Source organism: Acartia tonsa, chromosome 15, assembly GCF_053477335.1.
Source record: "Acartia tonsa isolate MP-2025a chromosome 15, ASM5347733v1, whole genome shotgun sequence".
NCBI lineage: Eukaryota > Metazoa > Arthropoda > Copepoda > Calanoida > Acartiidae > Acartia > Acartia tonsa.
In genome coordinates this window covers 12,367,424-12,387,847 of record NC_137274.1, presented here as the reverse complement: position 1 = coordinate 12,387,847, position 20,424 = coordinate 12,367,424, and the positions used below count along the sequence as shown (strand labels likewise).

General features: G+C 35.9%; 1 protein-coding gene across 2 annotated transcripts in view; it reads right to left on the bottom strand.

The window, feature by feature from the left end:
- Positions 1-20,424, bottom strand: part of LOC145307474 (afadin-like) — a 37,493-nt gene that overhangs the window by 3,422 nt on the left and 13,647 nt on the right. For both annotated transcript variants that reach the window (XM_080149923.1, XM_080149922.1), the window contains exons 19-44: positions 20,078-20,259; positions 18,947-19,040; positions 17,535-17,605; positions 16,374-16,450; positions 15,923-16,027; positions 15,641-15,702; positions 15,194-15,389; positions 14,605-14,708; positions 14,237-14,339; positions 13,589-13,656; positions 12,653-12,794; positions 11,803-11,876; positions 11,346-11,469; positions 10,487-10,606; positions 10,052-10,143; positions 8,838-8,977; positions 8,323-8,527; positions 7,100-7,217; positions 6,211-6,273; positions 5,476-5,655; positions 4,201-4,393; positions 3,265-3,363; positions 2,714-2,804; positions 1,739-2,310; positions 1,302-1,369; positions 300-335 (exon numbers count right to left, since the gene is read on the bottom strand). In XM_080149923.1, coding sequence (XP_080006049.1) covers positions 300-335; positions 1,302-1,369; positions 1,739-2,310; positions 2,714-2,804; positions 3,265-3,363; positions 4,201-4,393; positions 5,476-5,655; positions 6,211-6,273; positions 7,100-7,217; positions 8,323-8,527; positions 8,838-8,977; positions 10,052-10,143; positions 10,487-10,606; positions 11,346-11,469; positions 11,803-11,876; positions 12,653-12,794; positions 13,589-13,656; positions 14,237-14,339; positions 14,605-14,708; positions 15,194-15,389; positions 15,641-15,702; positions 15,923-16,027; positions 16,374-16,450; positions 17,535-17,605; positions 18,947-19,040; positions 20,078-20,259 — 3,379 coding nt within the window. The remainder of the gene's footprint in view (positions 1-299; positions 336-1,301; positions 1,370-1,738; positions 2,311-2,713; positions 2,805-3,264; positions 3,364-4,200; positions 4,394-5,475; positions 5,656-6,210; positions 6,274-7,099; positions 7,218-8,322; positions 8,528-8,837; positions 8,978-10,051; positions 10,144-10,486; positions 10,607-11,345; positions 11,470-11,802; positions 11,877-12,652; positions 12,795-13,588; positions 13,657-14,236; positions 14,340-14,604; positions 14,709-15,193; positions 15,390-15,640; positions 15,703-15,922; positions 16,028-16,373; positions 16,451-17,534; positions 17,606-18,946; positions 19,041-20,077; positions 20,260-20,424) is intronic.

The following is a 20,424-nucleotide window of genomic DNA, read 5'->3' as shown; positions in this document are numbered from 1 at the left end:
ACTTGTTCACACTCATTCCAAGGATCTTAAGTGATAACACAATGGATGCTCAACTAATTTACAAACCCTATGATGATAAACTTAATTTCCCCTTTGAATTGAAAAGTGGAACCTACCAATCAAAATTTAAAAAAACCCAAAGTTTTTGGTCAAACAAATAATGAAATGTGGATATAAAACTTTGGATACTAGCTATAGAACTTTGGGTACTAGCTATATATACAACGTGTCCCCTTCCCTCCCTGATTCACTGACTGACTGATTGATTGACTCCGACTTTGTGTATAAAATTATTCCTGCATTAATCTTCTCTGTCTGGGGTCTCTGTACACCTCCTAAACAGATAAATAAAATTATAGGTTGGGGAATAAATACCACCCCCCTTATATTATTTTAAGAAAAAAATGATATAAGGGGAAGGGGATTATTTTTTTTTTTCTTTATCACTCAGGTTAGGTTTGTATTGAGTACTAAGGTGGATTCTTATAAAACTTTTTGACTCACTGCCTCACTAAAATTGGTGAGGCTCGCTGAATTTTTGTGAAAAATCCTCCCATCGCATAAAAAAATTATATAAAATCATGAAAGGGTTAGGTATTAATATAAGATTTTGTTTAATTTTTGTAGATTTTTAATGCGATTTTGGAGGATTTTTCACAAAATTTTTTAGCGAGGCAGTGAGTCATAGTTTTTTAAGAATCCACCTCTGGGTATTCATTGAGTTATTTACAAAAACAAAATTTAGCATTCCAAGTATATTTACATCCTAAGGCTTTTGATGCTAAATTTTGTTTCAGTCAACAACATTCTCTTGCAACAAAAAGGTGATGTTAGCAAACTATTTCTTATAAAAAATGATAAAATGTGTTTTTTTCATTCATTTTCATTTATTTATTTCACCTTAATGCTTTTGTTAAACATTAATATTAATAAATGAAAAAAAATCTTCCAAATAAAAAGAAAAATCTTTAAATATATAAAAGAAATTAATCATAACCAATATTTAATGTCCTCACAAAATATCACGTTTTTTTTGTAACAGAATGAACACTTTCTGACAGACTGAGAGACTAAGTGATGTAAAGTATAGAGTTTATATTTCTTAACATTCAGCGAAATCTCCACAGCAAAATTGATAGCAGCTTAGAAATATAGATTTAATGTATTTTTAACAGGTAGTCCAAGTTAGTTATGTTGCAGATGTTCATTGGTTAGCAAAATCTTCACAATAAACCTTCACACACAAACACCTACTCACACCCACCTACACCCACACACACACACACACAAAAAATACTTGCCTGTGTGCCAATAACTGAGGGTGTGTGTTTCATTATAGATGTTGTTGTCATTGTCGAACTTTCAGAACCTTAACAAATATTTTTGATTAAAAATTGTTGGACATTGTACTGGGAGGCAGAGAAATGAAAAATAAAATTCAAACACTCTTTCATGGATCTTCAGGAATAAGACAATGAATAATAAATTGCTGTACAATGCATCCCAAATTATAGAAACATAATAACCCCTCCACTCGATTGAATTATCTAGGTTAAAAAGGTTGGAAACTGCAAAGTTAAAACAAATTATTAAAAATTGATTGAAAGTGCAAGTTTTTGAGCCAACGAATAAGATAACATGGTTACAAAACCTTGGGCACCAGCTATATTTTAAGTCCAATATTCATTGTTTGACCCTGAAGGCCAAGTCCAACAAAATAATACAAAATAATATTCACCTCCTATGCTAGTTTTAATCTCCATCTGGCTGATGCCCATAGAGGCAGCATTCAACAGTGACTCAGCCTCAGTGATAAAGGCGTTCGGGTCTTCTGGGATCCTTCCACCTCTGTCCTCTGGGGTCCTTCCCCTGTCTCTGTCCCACTCTCTCTCTGTTGTCTGGTGAGCAGGTGTGTCTGTGTCTGCATCTGTCTGGTTGTCTGTATCCTCCCTGTCATCACCACTAGCGGTGCCCTCTTCATTATTAAAGCTCTGTGGTGAGGGCTCCCTGAAGGAGACCTGTCTCTGACTACTAGCAAATAATTTTGATTCTGTTGTTGTTGTTGTTGCTCTGGAAGAAATGTCTGATTGGTGTTGAACTTGGACAGAACTGTGCTGCTGCTGGAAGGAGACTCGTTTGGCGGGGGATGACACAGCAACTGGACCACTGGGCTGACTGTGCAGTAACATGTCAAGTCTGGAAGCACCAGAGTCATGTTGTTGCTGTTCCTCCTGGTCATGTCCATCATCATCATCATCCTGCTCTGAATCCTCTTCTACCACTCTCTCATTCGCTGGTTCCTCCAGGAATCTGAAAAAAAATGGAGTTCCACAGGGATATCCTTTTGGGCTCTAACATCCTTCATCAAAGAGCGAAAAATGAATAAATCTTGATGAAAAACAAAATTTCTCCTTCTATAGATAAAGATTATTGGTTAAAAAAATAGAACACTACCCACTCAGAATCATTCTATCAAAATTCATTGTAATTTACAGTCAAATTTCAACTTTCTCCATGAATAAAATGTAGTTCCACTGGGATGTCCTTTTGGGCTTGATTAATGCAAGTTAAGAGTATGTCCTATCCCCCCCTCCCAAACCTAAAATAGCATAAAACCACATAAGGACAAGTAGATATATTCAAAAAAAAACATAATCCAATTTGATTCAGCTTACGAAAACACACAACATTTTAAAAAGATTTTATTTCAAACCTGACTCTAGGCTTCTCATTGGTTATAATTTCCTCTTGGGTGGCTGAATTATCCATCTCGTACGAATATTGCCGGCTTGGCTTTTCTGGACCTAATACAAATCAATCAATAAATTCAATATTTATATTTAAAACTTATGTAACGGCCATACAAGGCTATAAAACTACATAACAATCATAAAATTCTACAATTATGTGTTCATGTTGATCATAGTTATCTCCAGTATGACTTCCAAACAGATTACTATCAGCTGGATTATAACCAGTTCTCAGGAATGGTGAATGATATATTAGTTATATATCGCATCGTATTATAGACAGCTTTCCACGGGAATTAAAATAAAAGATTATAAGACTTAAACCAGTTTTGTAAGCTCCGATTGGCCCAAGACAAGGGCTAACAAACTGGTATTAATCTTAAGATTTTTATTTTATTATTAATGGAAAATTGTCTGTAATACAATGCTATACATGATTTTTCAGTATTGCTGAGAACCTGTTCTTATAAACTGGATATCAATCAGTTTCAAAGCCAAACGGGAAGGTATATACCTGACAATACAGATGTTGATTGTGGACGAGATAATTGTTGATGAGATGAGGAGTGAGACATTATTAGATGTGTAGAAGCAGGCCGAGCTATGCGTCCACCTTAAAATTAATCAGATTAATATAAAGGACCTAATATGCTACCTTGGGGCACTCCAATAACTTATAAAGGACCTTATATGCTACCTTGGGGAACACTGATATCTTATAAAGGACCTAATATGCTACCTTGGGGCACTCCATTACCTTGTAAAGGACCTAATATGCTACCTTGTCCTTGGGGCATTCCACTCTTATAAAGGAACTAATATGCTACCTTGGGGCACTCCAATATCTCATAATGGACCTAATATGCTACCTTGGGGCACTCCATTACCTTGTAAAGGACCTAATATGCTACCTTGTCCTTGGGGCATTCCACTCTTATAAAGGAACTAATATGCTACCTTGGGGCACTCCAATATCTCATAATGGACCTAATATGCTACCTTGGGGCACTCCATTACCTTGTAAAGGACCTAATATGCTACCTTGTCCTTGGGGCATTCCACTCTTATAAAGGAACTAATATCAATGCTACCTTGGGGCACTCCATTATCTTAAAAAGAACCTAATATGCTACTTTAGGGCATTCCACTCTTATAAAGACCTAATATGCTACCTTGGGGCACTCCAATATCTCATAATGGACCTAATATGCTACCTTGGGGCACTCCATTATTTTATAAAGGACCTAATATGCTACCTTGGGGCACTCCAATAACTTATAAAGGACCTAATATGCTACCTCGGGGAACACCGATATCTTATAAAGGAACTAATATGCTACCTTGGGGCACTCCAATAATTTATAAAGGACCTAATATGCTACCTTGGGGCACTCCACTAAATTATAAATTCATTAGTCTAATCCTTTAAAATAAAAACAAAAGTTTTTACCTGGCCCAGCAGGTGCCAGACCTGTGAGACTTGTCTGTGAGCCACCCAGCAACAAGTTCTTCCCAACCAAATTATTGCTGTCTAAATTTTGATAAAAATTGCTGCCACCGGCTAACTGCTGCGGCGGCTGATGGGCAGTTCTGTCGACTGTGCTGTGGCGGCTGGACCCGGTAAACTGTTGGTGCAACCATTCCTGAATAAAAAAGTATTTTGTTAGAAAAATAGCCTAAAACCATCTAGATATAAAATATTCTAAAATCATCACAGGAACTATGTGAAGCTTACCTGAAATAGAGAACCCAATCTATGTTAAGATCAGCTGTTTACAAAAAAAATATCTAAAATGCCATTAGGCGCTTGCTAGTAGTATTTTTTGGAATTTTGGTGATTTCTCTTGGGAAATATAGTTATTAACCTTCCCAGGACCTTTGAGAAGTTATACTGTAAAGGAGAACCTATCGGTTCAGTAGTTAGCCAGAACACACACACACAAGATATCTAGTTACTTTATCAGGACTAGTGGCTGCGTCCCTAGCATCTAGGGGTATGGAAGTGCAGAAAATAGCCTGAAACCATACACAGATTTTTTATACATATATGTATAATATCCTAAAACCATCCCTGGTCCGTCCTATGAGAAGCTAAACTGTAAAGAATAACCGTATCGGCTCAGCAGAGACACACAAACACACAAGATATCCTGTTACTTTATCAGGACTAGTGGCTGCGTACCGAGCATCTAGGGGCTCTATTTTTGAAGGGATATAAGAGTGCAGAAAAATAGCCTAAAACCATACACAGATTCAATTTTTTATACATACATAAGAACCTAAAACCTTCCCGGGTCCTATGTGAAGATACGCTGTAAAGGAGAACCATATCGGTTCAGCAGTTAGCGAGATCCATATATACACACACACACACTAGATTATATATCCTGTTACTTTATTATAGACTAGCGGCTACGCCCCTAGAGGCCTCTAGTGGCACTTTAAATGTTTTTGTTTGTTGAAGTTAATTTTTTATGTACGATACCACCTTATTTGACGCTGAAGTCTCCCAGATTTTAAGAAAATTTTCAATTTTTTTGTCATTTCTTTTGGGAGGGTGGTAGTACCCTCCCCCAAAATAGTTAAAAACCTTCCCAGGACATATGAGAATCTACCCTGTTAAGGAGAACCCGATCGGTTTAGCGGTTAGCGAGAACCTTCGGTACACACAGACAGACAGACACACAGACAGACAAACATCCTGTTACTTTATTATAGTTTTTACCTGGTTTTGATAATCGGAGCTGTGGTGGTGGAGTGCTGGGGTGCTCTTGCTCCCAGGAATATGATTTCTCATCCCCCCAGAGGAGGAGGGTGGTGGCGGGGGTGCTGGTCCACCCCCTCGGTTGGAAATAACTGGACTGGGCTGGGACAGAAGGGTGGCGAGACCGTGGAAGATGGCCCCCTGTAAAAAAATGTATTTTAAACATTTGGCGTTTTTCCACAAAGTACCTATCGAGCATTGACCCCCTTCCCCCCTAATTAAATATATAAATTGAAAATAAATGGGGCCTAATCCTGCCTGACTTCCTAGTACCCATTTTAACCTTTCCTTTATTAATACTGATAAATAAAGGAACCCCCCCCCCCCCTGATTATATCTAATTTATTAAAGGGGGGAAGGGGGGATTCAGTGGTTTATTTACACCTAACACTGCGGGGCCTCTAACTTTGGTGCCCTAACCTTGCAAGGCTATCAATTATCCAATATAACCTAGGCTAAACTAAAATAATAAACAACGTTATCATATTTTATTTTTTAATATCAGTAGGTAATTGAAAAGGTACTGTGTGTTGAGGCGTCAAATCAGCTGTAACCAAACAACTGAATTAATTCAGCTGATTTTTTAGAGGCAACGCTCCGCAGTAAAAAAAGACCTTTTTTAAAAGATTTATTTTGCTTTTTTGCTACCTTATTCCAGTCGTAAAATAATACTAATTAATAAGAAGTCTTTCTCACCTGGCGTGCAACTTCTAATGTGACAAAATTTCCAGTTTTCATCATTATTTCTGCAGCATGCTCCTAAAATAGATGAAAGAAATCATTATTAGCAAACTAAATTGACAACAAATTTTCCCCTATCAATATATCCACAAATAGCGGCTACGTCCCTAAAGGCCTCTAGTGGCACTTTAGATGTTTTTGTTTGTTAAAGTCTCTACGTTACTTCTTTATTTTACGATACTACTTTATATTATAGGATACCTCTTTATGTTATGTTGAAGTCTCCCATAAATTTTAAATTTTTTCAATTTTTTGTCATTTATCTTGGGAGGGTGGTTGTACCCTCCCCCAAAATAGTTATAAACCTTCCCAGAACCCATGAGAATCTACCCTGTTAAGGAGAACCCGATCGGTTCAGCGGTTAGCGAGATCCTACGGTACAGACACACAGACACACAAACAAACAGACAAACATCCTGTTACTTTAGTATATAAAGATATACTATATCCATTGCTCTTACACAGACACACAGAGAAAAAGTTTGGAAATATTGAGTAAACGAATATTAATTTGTCTCATATGGGAGAATCTACAAACATCAAACAGTCATCTATCTTAACACTTTTTATTTTTTTGGTGTGAAATGTCAAAAACTTCACCCAAATTTTATTTGAGGTTCTAAAAGAACGACGGGATGGACAAATGTCCAGTTAAAAAATAGTTTCATTTCATTTCATGCATTAAAAAGCAAAAGGAAAAAAGTTTTGGGTGAAAATTTATGAAACTACATAGGTACCTACCTAATAATTGTCAATTTTTATAACTTAGAAATTTAACAAAGAAAAATGAAATATATTGGTTTGGTCAGGGAACCGAACCCTGCACCTCCTCCGCCTTTTATACCTGAGTAATTCCGACCAGGCTGTGGCCGTCTACCGCCAGAAGTTGGTCTCCGGCTGCCAGCCGGCCATCCTGCCATGCGGCTCCGCCCTCAACAACTGCCTTGATGTAAATTCCGAGCCTGAAATATTTGTTTTAAAAATATTTATTTCATAAAGAAACAAAGATGGCAACATCCATAAAAGCGAGACACTGAAATGGTAGGAAAAACGAACATTAACACTTGTATAGTGTCAGATCTGATTCCTTAATAAGCAACTGTTTGAACAACATTTTAAGTAAAATTTGATGCAAAACGACTTAAATACAGGATACTGTTTAAGGACATACTTACATTTCTAAGGACTTGATTAGAGAAGCTTCACTTAAAACTTTGAACTATATTTTCCTAGGAATCAGTATTCCATAAATCATAGGAATAGGACACAATAGATTGTGGTCAAGAAAAGTAAAAAAATAGATTGTTTTAAATGGACGTACAGACTTTCTGGTAACTATTACACCTTAACTGTTTTATGAATCATCATAAGTTTGAACTCGATAGGACAATTCTAACCTGTTTAAATTAACGAAAATAGCCAACTGTTACCAACGATCCGACCATAATTATAGAAAAGCTTCGCTTATAAAAAAAATATGCAGACAAAATTACAAGTACAAGACATTTATTACATTAACATAGTCTAAAAATATGACATTTCAAACAAGGTTGAAAACAATCATGAAAACGAAGCTTAATAAATCAGAAAAGACAGACAAACGAACATGTAATATCCAACAATATTTGGACACTTGAATGAAAATAATAGATCCATGTTAAAATTCGATTATTTTTTACGAATAAGTCCGTGGATATTAAAATGAAAAATTATCAGATTAAAACCAGTTTTGTTAACCCCGTATGGTCGAAGGAAAACTGTCTATAATACGATGCGATTAATAACTATTCAGGTTCTTTGACGGACGAACGTCTAGAAGCTGTATATAAGAAATATTGAGGGATATAAAAATGGACGATAAATTGTTTAACAAGCCCAATGATGCTAAACATAATTGGTTGAAAAGTTTGCATCCAACCAAGCACAATTTAATAAAAGTACCCAAAGTTTTTGAGCCAACGAATAAGATCGTGTGGTTATAAAACTTTGAGTACCAGTGTAATTAAAAGACAATGAAATAACCCCCCTTACTCCCCCCCCCCCAAAAAAAAATGGTTGTTTTTATACCTGTCCTGTCCCATGCCTTTAGCAGCCACTATAGACAGTCCCATCCCATTGGTCTTGGCCAGCCTGATGGTCTGAACTTCTGGAGACGACTGGTCGTTGTACCGGTCGTAACGGTCACCTCCTGGCGGCGGCGGGATGGGCGGAGACAGCCGCGAGTCAGCTGTCACTGGGGGTGGAGCCGGCAACATTGGACGGTTTACTCCACCTAAACGACATAAATAAATGTAATTGAGATACAACTATAAGATAACATCTTTGTACTTTTGTCTGAAGGGATAAGACAATGGCCGTTAAACTGATGTACTTCCCCAATGATGCACAAAATTACCCTTTTGTAGATTACAATTAGTGGTTGAAACGTTTGGACACTCAACTTAAAAATCCAATCAAAATTCAATATAAATTCCTAAAGTTGTTAAACAAACCAATTAGAAAAGGGTATTTTAAAACTTTGGGGACTATTGTAATGAACAGCCCGTAGTCCCCCCCCCCCCCTCTGTCTCTGGTGATTATACCTTGGTTATTGCCGGGGAATTGGTCAGGGGAATATCCTCTGTGTATGGATCTGTTGCTGCCCTGCAGGATGTTGTTGTTGTTGTTGCTCATGAATCCTCCCCCCAAAGTTTGGTCCACCATTGACAGCTCACTTGGAGATCTAGATACACAGGATAGTTAGCATAGATAGATAGTTAGGAGAGTTAGATTGAGAAATAGGATAGTTTGGAAAGCTAAATAGATAGATAGTTGAAAGAGCTAGATAGATTAATAGTTTGGAAAGCTAGATAGATAGTTAGGAGAGATAGATATTATAGTTAGAACAGATAGTTAGTAAAGCTAGATAGATGAGATATGATTGTGAGATGGATAGTTAGAACAGCTAGATATATATTTAGAACAGATAGAGAGATAGTTAAGAGAGCAGATAGATAAATAGAATTGTTTGGAAAGCTAAATAGATTAAATAGGATAGATAGTTAGGAGAGCTAGATAGATAGATAGTTTGGAAAGCTTGATAGATAGTTAGAACAGATAGAGAGATAGTTAGGAAAGCTAGATAGATAAATAGGATAGATAGATAATATAGATAGTTAGGAGAGTTATATAGATAGTTAGGATAAATAGAGATCATGATAAATTGATAGATAGTTAGGAGTGCTAGATAGATAGATAAGATAGATAGTTAGATGAGCTAGATAGATACAGAGTACAGCTTTAGAGTCATCATAATTACCTAGGTACTATACTAAGATTTTGATTATCCATATAAATAGTCTGGTATACACTAGAGTATAGATATAGAGTCATCATAATTACCTAGGAACTATACTAAGATTTTGATTATCCATATAAATAGTCTGGTATACACTAGAGTATAGATATAGAGTCATCATAATTACCTAGGTACTATACTAAGATTTTGATTATCCATATAAATAGTCTAGTATACACTAGAGTATAGATATAGAGTCATCATAATTACCTAGGTACTATACTAAGATTTTGATTATCCATATAAATAGTCTAGTATACACTAGAGTATAGATATAGAGTCAGCATAATTACCTAGGTACTATACTAAGATTTTGATTATCCATATAAATAGTCTAGTATACACTAGAGTATAGATATAGAGTCATCATAATTACCTAGGTACTATACTAAGATTTTGATTATCCATATAAATAGTCTAGTATACACTAGAGTATAGATATAGAGTCAGCATAATTACCTAGGTACTATACTAAGATTTTGATTATCCATATAAATAGTCCAGTGTCCACTGGAGGAAGGTTGTGGGGTCATCACACATAATCCAGCATTCTAAATATTAGAATTAATGTTATCTATTATTTAAAGTAGTAATTTTTTTTTATTCTGAAGCTTAGGTTCTTAATAATTACTGAACTGATTGGGTTATCTTTTTTAGGTAAGTGGGGCTAGGAACTCTAATAGCGGAAACCCGCCTAATGATGTCACAGAACCTAACTACAGTACCTGAAGAGGGGCTAGGAACTCAAATAACCCTGCGGGAACCCCCCTAATGATGTCACAGAACCTAGCTATATACAATACCTGAACTGGGGCTAGGAACTCAAATATCCCTACGGCCCCTCCCCCCCCTCACCCTTATGATGTCACAGAACCTAACTAGTAACTACATTACCTGAAGTGGGGCTAGGAACTCAAATAGTCCTGCAGGGACTCCCCTAATTATGTCACAGCTGTAATTGTCCTCTGGAAGAAGGAATGGAAGCTGCAGAACAAAATCTTCCTCCAACCGAACCTGAAAACATAACCAATCCTTACAATACAGTAACAGGATGTGACTGTCTGTCTGTCTGTTTGTAACGAAGTATCTCACTAACTGCTGAACCTATCAGGTTCTCCTTTAAATAGTAGCTTCTCATAGGTCCTTGGAAGGTTTATAACTATTTTTGGGAAGGGTACCACCACCCTCCCAAGGAAAAATACGCGAAAAAAATGGCTACCATTTTTTCTAGTTGTAAAACCGGCTTGTACAGTGTACCTGTCTGCCCCCGCAACGTGTGAGTTTATCAACAGTATTGATTCTCTGTCACCCTGACTATTGTATCAATGAGCTCTGTTTTTATACTGTGTTTTTGTACTATGTTTTTTGTTGTTGAAAATTCTGTTTTTTTCTCCACGATTTAACTGGTTAAAACCGTAGGTACTTTTAAATTGTCCGCGGATTTTTCTAGAAAAACCCAGATTTTTGCAAACCCTGTTATTCAGTCAAACTGTTCTTAATGAGCGTGAAAAAAATGACCGCCATTTTTATAGTTGTAAAACTGGTTTGTACCTGTCTGCCCTCGCTACATCATCTACATTATTCCATTAAGCTCTAATTCAAATACGCTTATTCAGTTAAACTGTTCTTAATTATGAACATTTCATAAATATATTTGGTCAAAATTAAAAACAGTTTTTGCCTTAAAGGGGGAAGAACATCAACTTATAATCATATTGCCGCCATTTTTTGTAGTTGTAAAACCGGTTCGTACCTGTCTGCCCTCGCTACGTGTGAGTTCATCCACAGTATTCTCTGCCACCCTGACTATTGTATCAATAAGCTCTGTGCTGATAGGAGCTTCTGCGTCAGCTGTATGATAGTGACTCAGCAAATATCTACAAATTAAAAGTGTGATTACTTATCAATAACAGATACAGATGTGCATATGTAGGCAGATACTATGTGCATGTGTAGACTAGACAGATTATCTCATAAGGGCAAGGCTGCAGTCCATGACACGTGACTTTAACGTCAGGTCCAACAACCTAGGATAACAAAGGGTAACCAAATCTCTCCTTTATGCCCAAACACCCGGGATATTAGATTTAAATAACACCCAACAGACAACCAACTCTTGCAAGGATTGCAAGATCTTTGTCTGGGAGTTTTAACTGTGCATGTCAATGAGTTGCGCCTGACATAGCAGCAGTAGGAAGCATTTTACCTACCTTAGTTGAACACTGTTTAGTTTGAAACATGTTGAGGAGAGGGTTGCTATGTCTTCAGCTGTTGATTTCCTGGCCTACACAAATTTTTAACATAAGGTAGTTTTTTTTATACTTTATATATATTTATTTTATTACTATTTTGTAACTAACTATATTTCTATCTAACAGTATATCTAATACTAATCCACCAGACTATCTATCCATCAGACTATTTTATGACTAATTAAATGTCTATATATCTATCTATCTTTCTAACTATCTTCTTGACTATCTATCTTACTGACTATCCATCTTCTATCAGACTATTTGATTATATAATTTTGTTGTCTATTTTACAACTATCTATCCATCTATCTAACAGACTATCTTTCTGACTATCTATCTATCTAACTATTTTATGACCAAATGTATAATTATATCTTTCTGACTATCTAACTGTTTATCTTACTATCAGATCACTAACTATCTACCTATCTGTATGACTATCTATTTATCAATCTATTACTTGGATCTTACACCAAGTTTTCATGTTCTATAAAAAAAGTGAACTTTGTAGCGGGCTAAAATAACGATCTCCCAATCCCCCTCCTTTCCCACTGGAGAAACGGTCCGACCAATAACTGCAAGGGGATATTGCAACCTAAATTGTTAAAATTTTTCTCCTGTCATAATATCCACCTATTTTCTCTACATCCATTCTATCTATTTCATTTCTAACTAATTATATTATATCTACCTTACAGACTATTATTCTGACTATCTATCTATCTATCTCTCTAACAACTATCTGACATACTGATGGTTAAATGACTAGGTATCTATTTCTGATACTCTATGTGACTGTATGTACCTGTAAGAGGTGGGCTGTTTGCATGATCCTGGCGAGATGACAGTCAGCTGCCAGCTCGAGTCCCTGCTTCTCTGCCCAGATCTCAATTCTGGCCAGCCGTCTCTTCAGTCGCAGCCCCCATTTGTGGGTGCAATACATTCCTGGCATTGGCAGTTCATTATTATTTTATTGGTAAGTAGTTGTTACACCTCTAGGTGCATTTAATGTAGGATGTGGAAATGTCGACCCCCCACCCACCTCCATTTTTATTTGAGTTTAAAAATAAAAATATTTTTTTAAAGGGGGGGGGGGGTTTAGTGGAGGGTGAAGATACCTTCCAAAATAGTTAAAAACCCTTCCCTGGGCATATCAATGAGAAGATTCACTATTAAGGAGAGCCATATTGGTTCAGCAGTTAGTGAGATCCTTTCCTACAGAAAAAAAGCTTACTTACTACTTAATATTGTAGGATAAGCGGCTACCTATAGTCTACCCCACCCCCTCCCAGATTTTAATTTAAGTTTAAAAAGAAAAAGTGAAAAAAATAGTTTTGGGAGGTTATTAGTTTAAAGGGGTAAAGTAGGGGTATCGTTATTCTAGACAGCTGCGAGCATCACAATATCAGAGTACATAAAAATTTGGTGCATAATCCAAGTAATAATATGTCTGTTGGTTTTTTTTCTGTAATGAAGGATCTCGCTAACCGCTGAACCGATCGGGTTCTCCTTAACAGGATAGCTTCTCATAAGTCCCGGAAAGATTTATACCAAGTTTTGGGGAAGGTACGTCCACCACCCTCCCAAGAGAAATAACAAAAAAACTAAATTTTAAAATATTCTCCATTTTACGTAGAGACTTCAACAAAACATAAAAATATTTGTAACGAAAAAAAACAGTTAAAGTGCCACTAGAGGCCTCTAGCCGCTATTATCGGTTATCATTATAATGAATTTTCCTTTGTTTTTGTCGGACACCACAAGGTTGAAGGTCCACATGTTCACAAAATGAAACAGCTGAGAAAATAACTGAAACAAAGAATGGTTATTTCTCACATCGTATTATAAACAGCTTTCCGCGGATATAAAATGTACAATTATAAGATTGAAACCTGTTTTTTAAGCCACGAGATGCCGAAGGCACACGCTAAAAAAACTGATTTGATTATCATGGATGTTTGTACATTATTATATTCGTAGAAAACTAGATACTATACGATGTTAGACATAGTTTATTCGAATGGATGAGAACCGGTTCTAATCCACTGGATATTGATCAGTTTCGATTGAATGAGAAATAATTTTTATAGCAAAGCTTATATACATATAGGGTGTCTGTCCGTCTGGATAGATATAGCTATGACAGTGTAAGTGCTAGGAGCGTAAAAAAAAACTCAAATACAATGGCCGATAAATTGATGTACATCCCCAATAAAAAAAATTACTCTTTTGAAGATTACAATAAGTAGTTGAAACGTTTTGACTCAACCAGTCAAAATTCAATAAAAGTCTCTAAGGTTGTTGAGGCAAAAAAAAATTATTATAAAACTTTGGGTACTAGTGTAAAAAATCAGCCCAATGTCCCCTCCCTCCCTGAACAAGAACAAACCTGAATAGTGAGGGCGGCATTGACCCGACACTTCCTTAGTAAGCCCATGGTGCTTGTGAACAGATTTAGAATTCCCATAGTCGTAGACTCAACATCATCGTCCCTTAGTATAGATACATAGATAGTTAGGTAGATAATTAGATGGCTAATTAGATAGATAGATAGTTAAATAGACAAATACATAAATAGATAGATAGATGGATAATTGGATAGTTAGATAGATAGATAGATAAATAGACAGATAGTTGGATAGTTAGATGGTCAGAGAGATAGTTATAATATAAGATAGAACGATGTCAGACTGACCGTTTGTCCGTCTGAGGCTTAAGATCTCGGTTAAATTTAATCCCCCAAAAATTTCAATTTACCTGTCACTAAGTAGAGCTGGGAGTACAGATTCAAGTTCAGACTGAAGTACAAGAACTAGTTGTTTGAAAGCCATGTGCACTGCGTCCCCGAGCATGTCTTGAGCCTGTATGAAAACAATGTGTCAATAAACATTTCTGCATACTTCCTACCATTTAGGAAACTGCTATTTGGGAAGAAAAAATTCATATAAATTTGACTGTATAGTGTATATTATATATGTATTAATTTTCAATATTAGAGTAAAACACTAGAGGGGGAACTGTATTTCCCTATCCCAATGACCTTGCGCCGACTCTCAATTGGGTCTTTTAAAGTCAACCAATTGGTGTCGGGAATATTAACACAGCCAAGTAGCAGAAAACAATTTGCTAGCAAATGAAAAAGGTCATTGGGAAAGGGGGGGGGGGTAGTTATCTGGATATACATCTAACTATAGATCTTTTCCTACAATAATAATCAAGGATGACAACATCTATAAAAGCGAAGCTCTGAAATCAAACGAACATAGTGTCAGAAATAAATAAGCCGAATATAAATGTAAAGTTCGAACAATAATTGTAAGTAATTTTGTTGGAAATTAAATTCTACCTGAAGGCTGAACGCAGTGATATGTCGGTCAGACTTGAGAAAGTGCAGCAGCTCACTCGAATTCCCCATCCAGAAGGAGAGGGTGGGGGCGTGGTTAGCGCCGGGGGGTGTAGCCAGCAGCCGTAGGATCTTGTCAGCCACGCGGTTCAGCATATCCGTCAGCTTCACCGCCCTTTCTTCGGGTACTAATTCAGGCCTGGCAATGAAAAGTTAATATCAGGGATCTTAATGGATAAGACAATGTTGATTTACATTCCTAATGATGATAAACAAAATTAATCCATATGTATATCAAAATTATTGGTGCAAAAGTTTCGACACCAATCGACATACCCAAAGTGTTAGTTCGCCAGAATAAGATATTATAGAATTTTTAGTACAAGAATGTCCTCTCCCTCCCTCCCTCTTTAACATCAGGGATCTTAGGGGATAAGACGATAAACTTACCTATAGTGAGTCGAGGCTCTGAACCTTGTTGCCATGTAGAGAGTATATGTCGGTGCCAACTTTATAACACCAGATGTCCAATCATTTCCCGCCAAATTTTTTTTTGTTTCCCGCCAAAAAAGTTTTGTTTCGCGCCAAATATTTGTTACCCCTCCTAAAATCATTTTTGTGTAAACTTGTTATGAATCTTGATTATAATAAAATTACTTGAATTAGCAGGGATATCAAGGGATAAGACAATTGAGGATAAATTTGGTGGACAATAATTGGTGCACATCCCTTGAAATTAACAATGGTAGGATCCAGATTGACCGTCAGAGCATTGAAAAATGCGCTCTCAGTATCCTCTCGGAACTCAAGTACTGCGGGTAAAATGGAATCTTTCCCCTGAAAAAAAGAACATTATTTCTCAAAAGATTATAGGACAAAGTGAATTAAAGAGCAGATGTTATTGGTCATAAAAAACAAGGAGAATAAATTTACGAGATAAATGATAGAAACTTTTTCAATCTTCCTATACATCAATATAAAAATAAATCAATCCATCAATAAAACAATAAAACAATAAACAATCAATCAATCAATTAATCAATAAATAAATCTATCAATCTATCTATCAATAAATAAATCTATCAATAAATCTATCAATCAATCCATCAATCAATCCATCAATCAATCCATCAATCAATCCATCAATCAATCTATTAATCAATCAATCTATCAGTCAATGTACCTGTGGTTGATTATGTTGAAATTGTTGGTGCCCCGGGGGTGCTGAGTTTAAACCTCCCCGGCTTCCCATCTCGTCCCCTAGAATAAAGGGAAAATGAAAAATTTAATTTGATTGGACATTGATTTTTTCAGTTATCTTTAATCGCCACCATCAAAATTTTTATGTAATTAATTTTCTTTTTAAAACTAAAATGGAGGGTCGAGTAAACTTACCCCCCCCCCCCCCTCTATTGCCAAAGTGTACCTGTATCGTAGATATTATAAACAGCTATCCGCGAATATAAAAAAGAAATACTTTAAGATTAAAACCAGCTTTGATTGTCTCGAGGGGTATTCACAGGTATTAATTTCAAGATTGTAATTCTAATATTTGTGGAAAACTGTCTGTAATACGCTGCTAAACATAATTTTTCAGAACCTGGCTGAGAACCGGTTCTAACCCAGCGGACATTAATCGGTTTCAAAGCCATACTGGAAATGATTATTCTTAGCTTGATCTTTAAATCGTTTATAGGTGATTTAAACCGGGGCGATTCATTCAGCGCACCATCAAATTATTAAATACCAATCTTTAAATCGAATTTGCATGGGCGGTTTGGCGCGCCCAGTGGCACGGTACCGGCGCGGCGATGCCACTCACCGAGTGGCATTGACGAACCAAATCGGGGTGATTTATTTAATAAATAAATATTTTTTTTTAATTACTTTAATATTTTATTGTAAAACTATCGTGAAAACATTTTTATAGTTATTTTAAAATAAATTATATATTAATGTTTTATATAAAATACCATACTGACACGGCATTTTATATAAAATACCTTACGGACACTGCTTAAGTAATAAAGTTGTACTGGTGCGGATCGATATTTTAGTGAGTATGCAAGCGATTTAACAACACCGCGCCGAAAATCTTTTAAAAATCAGGTGCGCTGTGGCTTACCACCAGCGCACCTACGGTTCACCTCTGAATCGCCCCGATTCAGCGCACCATAAAAACGATTTAAAGATCAAGCTCTAGTTACTTTTAGAATCTAGAATTTCACGGAGTGATGATGTTTTACAATCAAGCCCAAACCTTAGCTTCAGGACAAAAGGAAATCCTGCAGGGGTGAGGTAACACCAGAGGGGTTAGGTAACCCCTCTGGATAATAATATTTACCCATGTGTTGCTCCATAGCAAGGGGGTCTATAAGCTGCCAGGCACTCACACCTCCAAATTGCACAATACACCTAAACAATAAATATAATAAGTAGGGTTGGGCCGGATATCCGGGTTAAAAAATCAGCCGGATATCCGCTATCAGGCCAAATATGTATCTGGCCAGGGATCTAAAGGGATAAGACAATGACCGATAAATTGATGTACATTGTACATCCTCAATAATGATAAACAAAATTGCCCCCCTTCTTTAGCGTAATATTGGTGGTTGGAACGTAAAAACACTCAACTTAATTAACCAACCATTAAAAATTCAATGAAAGTCCCCAAATTTGTAAGCCAACGAATAAGAAAACGTTATCATAAAACTTTGGGGAATAGTGTAGTAAAAGCCCAATGTCCCCGCCCTCCCTGGATTTGAGAAGTTTAACGTTTAGGCTTAAGCTTTGGAAATAAGAGTTGAATCACTTTATACAATGTGTTTTTTTTATGAGAACTTTTTTGAAAGCAATTTTACCCCACTTATAGTTATCAGAATTTGATGATTAATGGCTTATTTTCTTCGTTTTTTAAGGCAATTAATAGAACAACAAAAAAATATTTCAGTTTTTATTTAAAAAGTACAGTAAAATCTAAAATTCAAAACTTAGGTGTCAACATCTAAAAATGGTTTTAGCGCATTTTTCTTATGCTCAAATAATCAACCTTTTGCAAGAATGGCTGCTAAACACTTCAAAGTTGAGATATAGAGCTAAAAATGTATACAGATACTATTAGGGACATGTACTAGAACATATCAAAGTTTGAAGGTCATATCTCAACCAGGGAGGGAGTACTGGCCCCCCAAAGTCGACTACAGAAAATCCATTTTTTAAAGAAAAATGCGCTAAAACCATTTTTATATGTTGACACCTAAGTTTTGAAATTTAGATTTTACTGTACTTTAAATAAAAACTGAAATATTTTTTTGTTGTTCTATTAATTGCCTTAAAAAACTAAGAAAATAAGCCATTAATCAATAAATTCTGATAACTATAAGTGGGGTAAAATTGCTTTCAAAAAAGTTCTCATAAAAAAAACACACTGTATAAACAAAAGACTTTGTCTGCTAGAAATAATTCCTTGGACGGAGTATTAAATCTAACTGAACAATACATCTAGGGTGATATATATATATTAACAACATCATTCTGTCTATCTTTCTACCTTTTTACTTATTTATCTATCTATCTATCTATCTATCTATTCATCTATCTATCCATCTATCTATTGATATGTTTATCTATCTATTTATTGATATGTCTATTCATTTATCTATCTATATATCTGAAGATTGCTATAATGCATGAAACAGGATGTTTTACAAATAATCTTTTGTTATTCATTCTATCTATCTATCTATTGTATGTAACCTGTGTTTAAGAACTGTAGTTTGATCAATTCTCTGACCGTTGACGCTAACATCAGCTCCAGGACTAACAGGGGTCACAGTCACTATTCCACCATCTGAAAAGTACCCAAAATTAATAAAAGTACCCAAAATACCACCATCTGAAAGTATAAAAATTAATAAAAGTATCCAAAATTCTACCATCTGAAAAGTACCCAAAATTAATATAAGTACCCAAAATTGATAAAAGTACCCAAAATTCCACCATCTAAAGTACCCAAAGTTCATCCAAATTGAAGCGCAGCTACTCTATAACAAGCAGGGATCTTAAGGGATAAGACAATGGACGATAAATTCCCTATTCCACTTTTTGATTAATTTAATTATTCAAGTATGATAATAATTATTTATCGCCTCGTATTATAGACAGATTTCCGCGGATATTAAAATGAAAAATTATATGATTAAAACCAATTTTAATATCCAAACGACTAGGCTAACAAAACTGGTAGGTGAATTTCATTTTCTTTATAATAATAATTAAATATTCGTGGAAAACTGGGTGTAATACGATGCTTTATATGATTTTTCAATAAGGATGAGAACCAGTTCTAATCCACCGAATATTAATCGGTTTCGGAGCCATACTGGAAATAATATTAGGTTAAAATTATTGGTTGAAAAGGTAGGACACTACTAGTTTATAATTAAATCCAATTAAAGTACCTAAAGCCGCGACTTCAACCAATGACACTGTACATTTTCAAACTTGGCAAGAAGATTCCTGTTATCTTAAGGTATAATTTAGGTAGCAAGGTGGAAAACTACAAAGTAAGCAAAAGCATGTCGTTCATTAGAAATATTAAGATTTAGTTTAAATACTCTAAATTACATTTTATTATACATGATACTAGCGGCTACGCCCCTAGAGGCCTCTAGGGGGCACTTAGGGAAGGGAGAGTTTTAAATTCGATACATCAATTTTTATTTTAGATTAAAAAAATAGTTATAAACCTTCCCATGAGAAGCTACCCTGTAAAGGAGAATCATATCGGTTCAACGGTTCAAACAAACATACTTTACTTTATTATAATTATCCTATTCAAATGATTTTTTGTAATACTGATACCTAGAACAACTAGGCATAATATACCTGTATGGGCTAGAACACAGTGTCGTCTCTGAAGGCCGGGCAGCTGGACGCCGTTGCCGCCGACATCACTGCCGACCTCGGTGACCGTCAGCTTCAGCCGGATTATCCTGGAGTCTGGACCTGCAGATCCGCTGCCGTTTGGCCCCCCGACAGTTGTCAGCTCCACCAGGAACGGAAGATGGCTGCAGAGAAAATAATAGTTATTTCTCGCACCGTATTATAAACAGCTTGAAGCGGATATAAAATGTACAATTATAAGAATAAAACCAGTTTTTTAGCTCCGAGATGAAAAAAATCTGGTTTTAATCTTAGGATTGTACTGTCATTTTTATATTCGTAGGAAACTG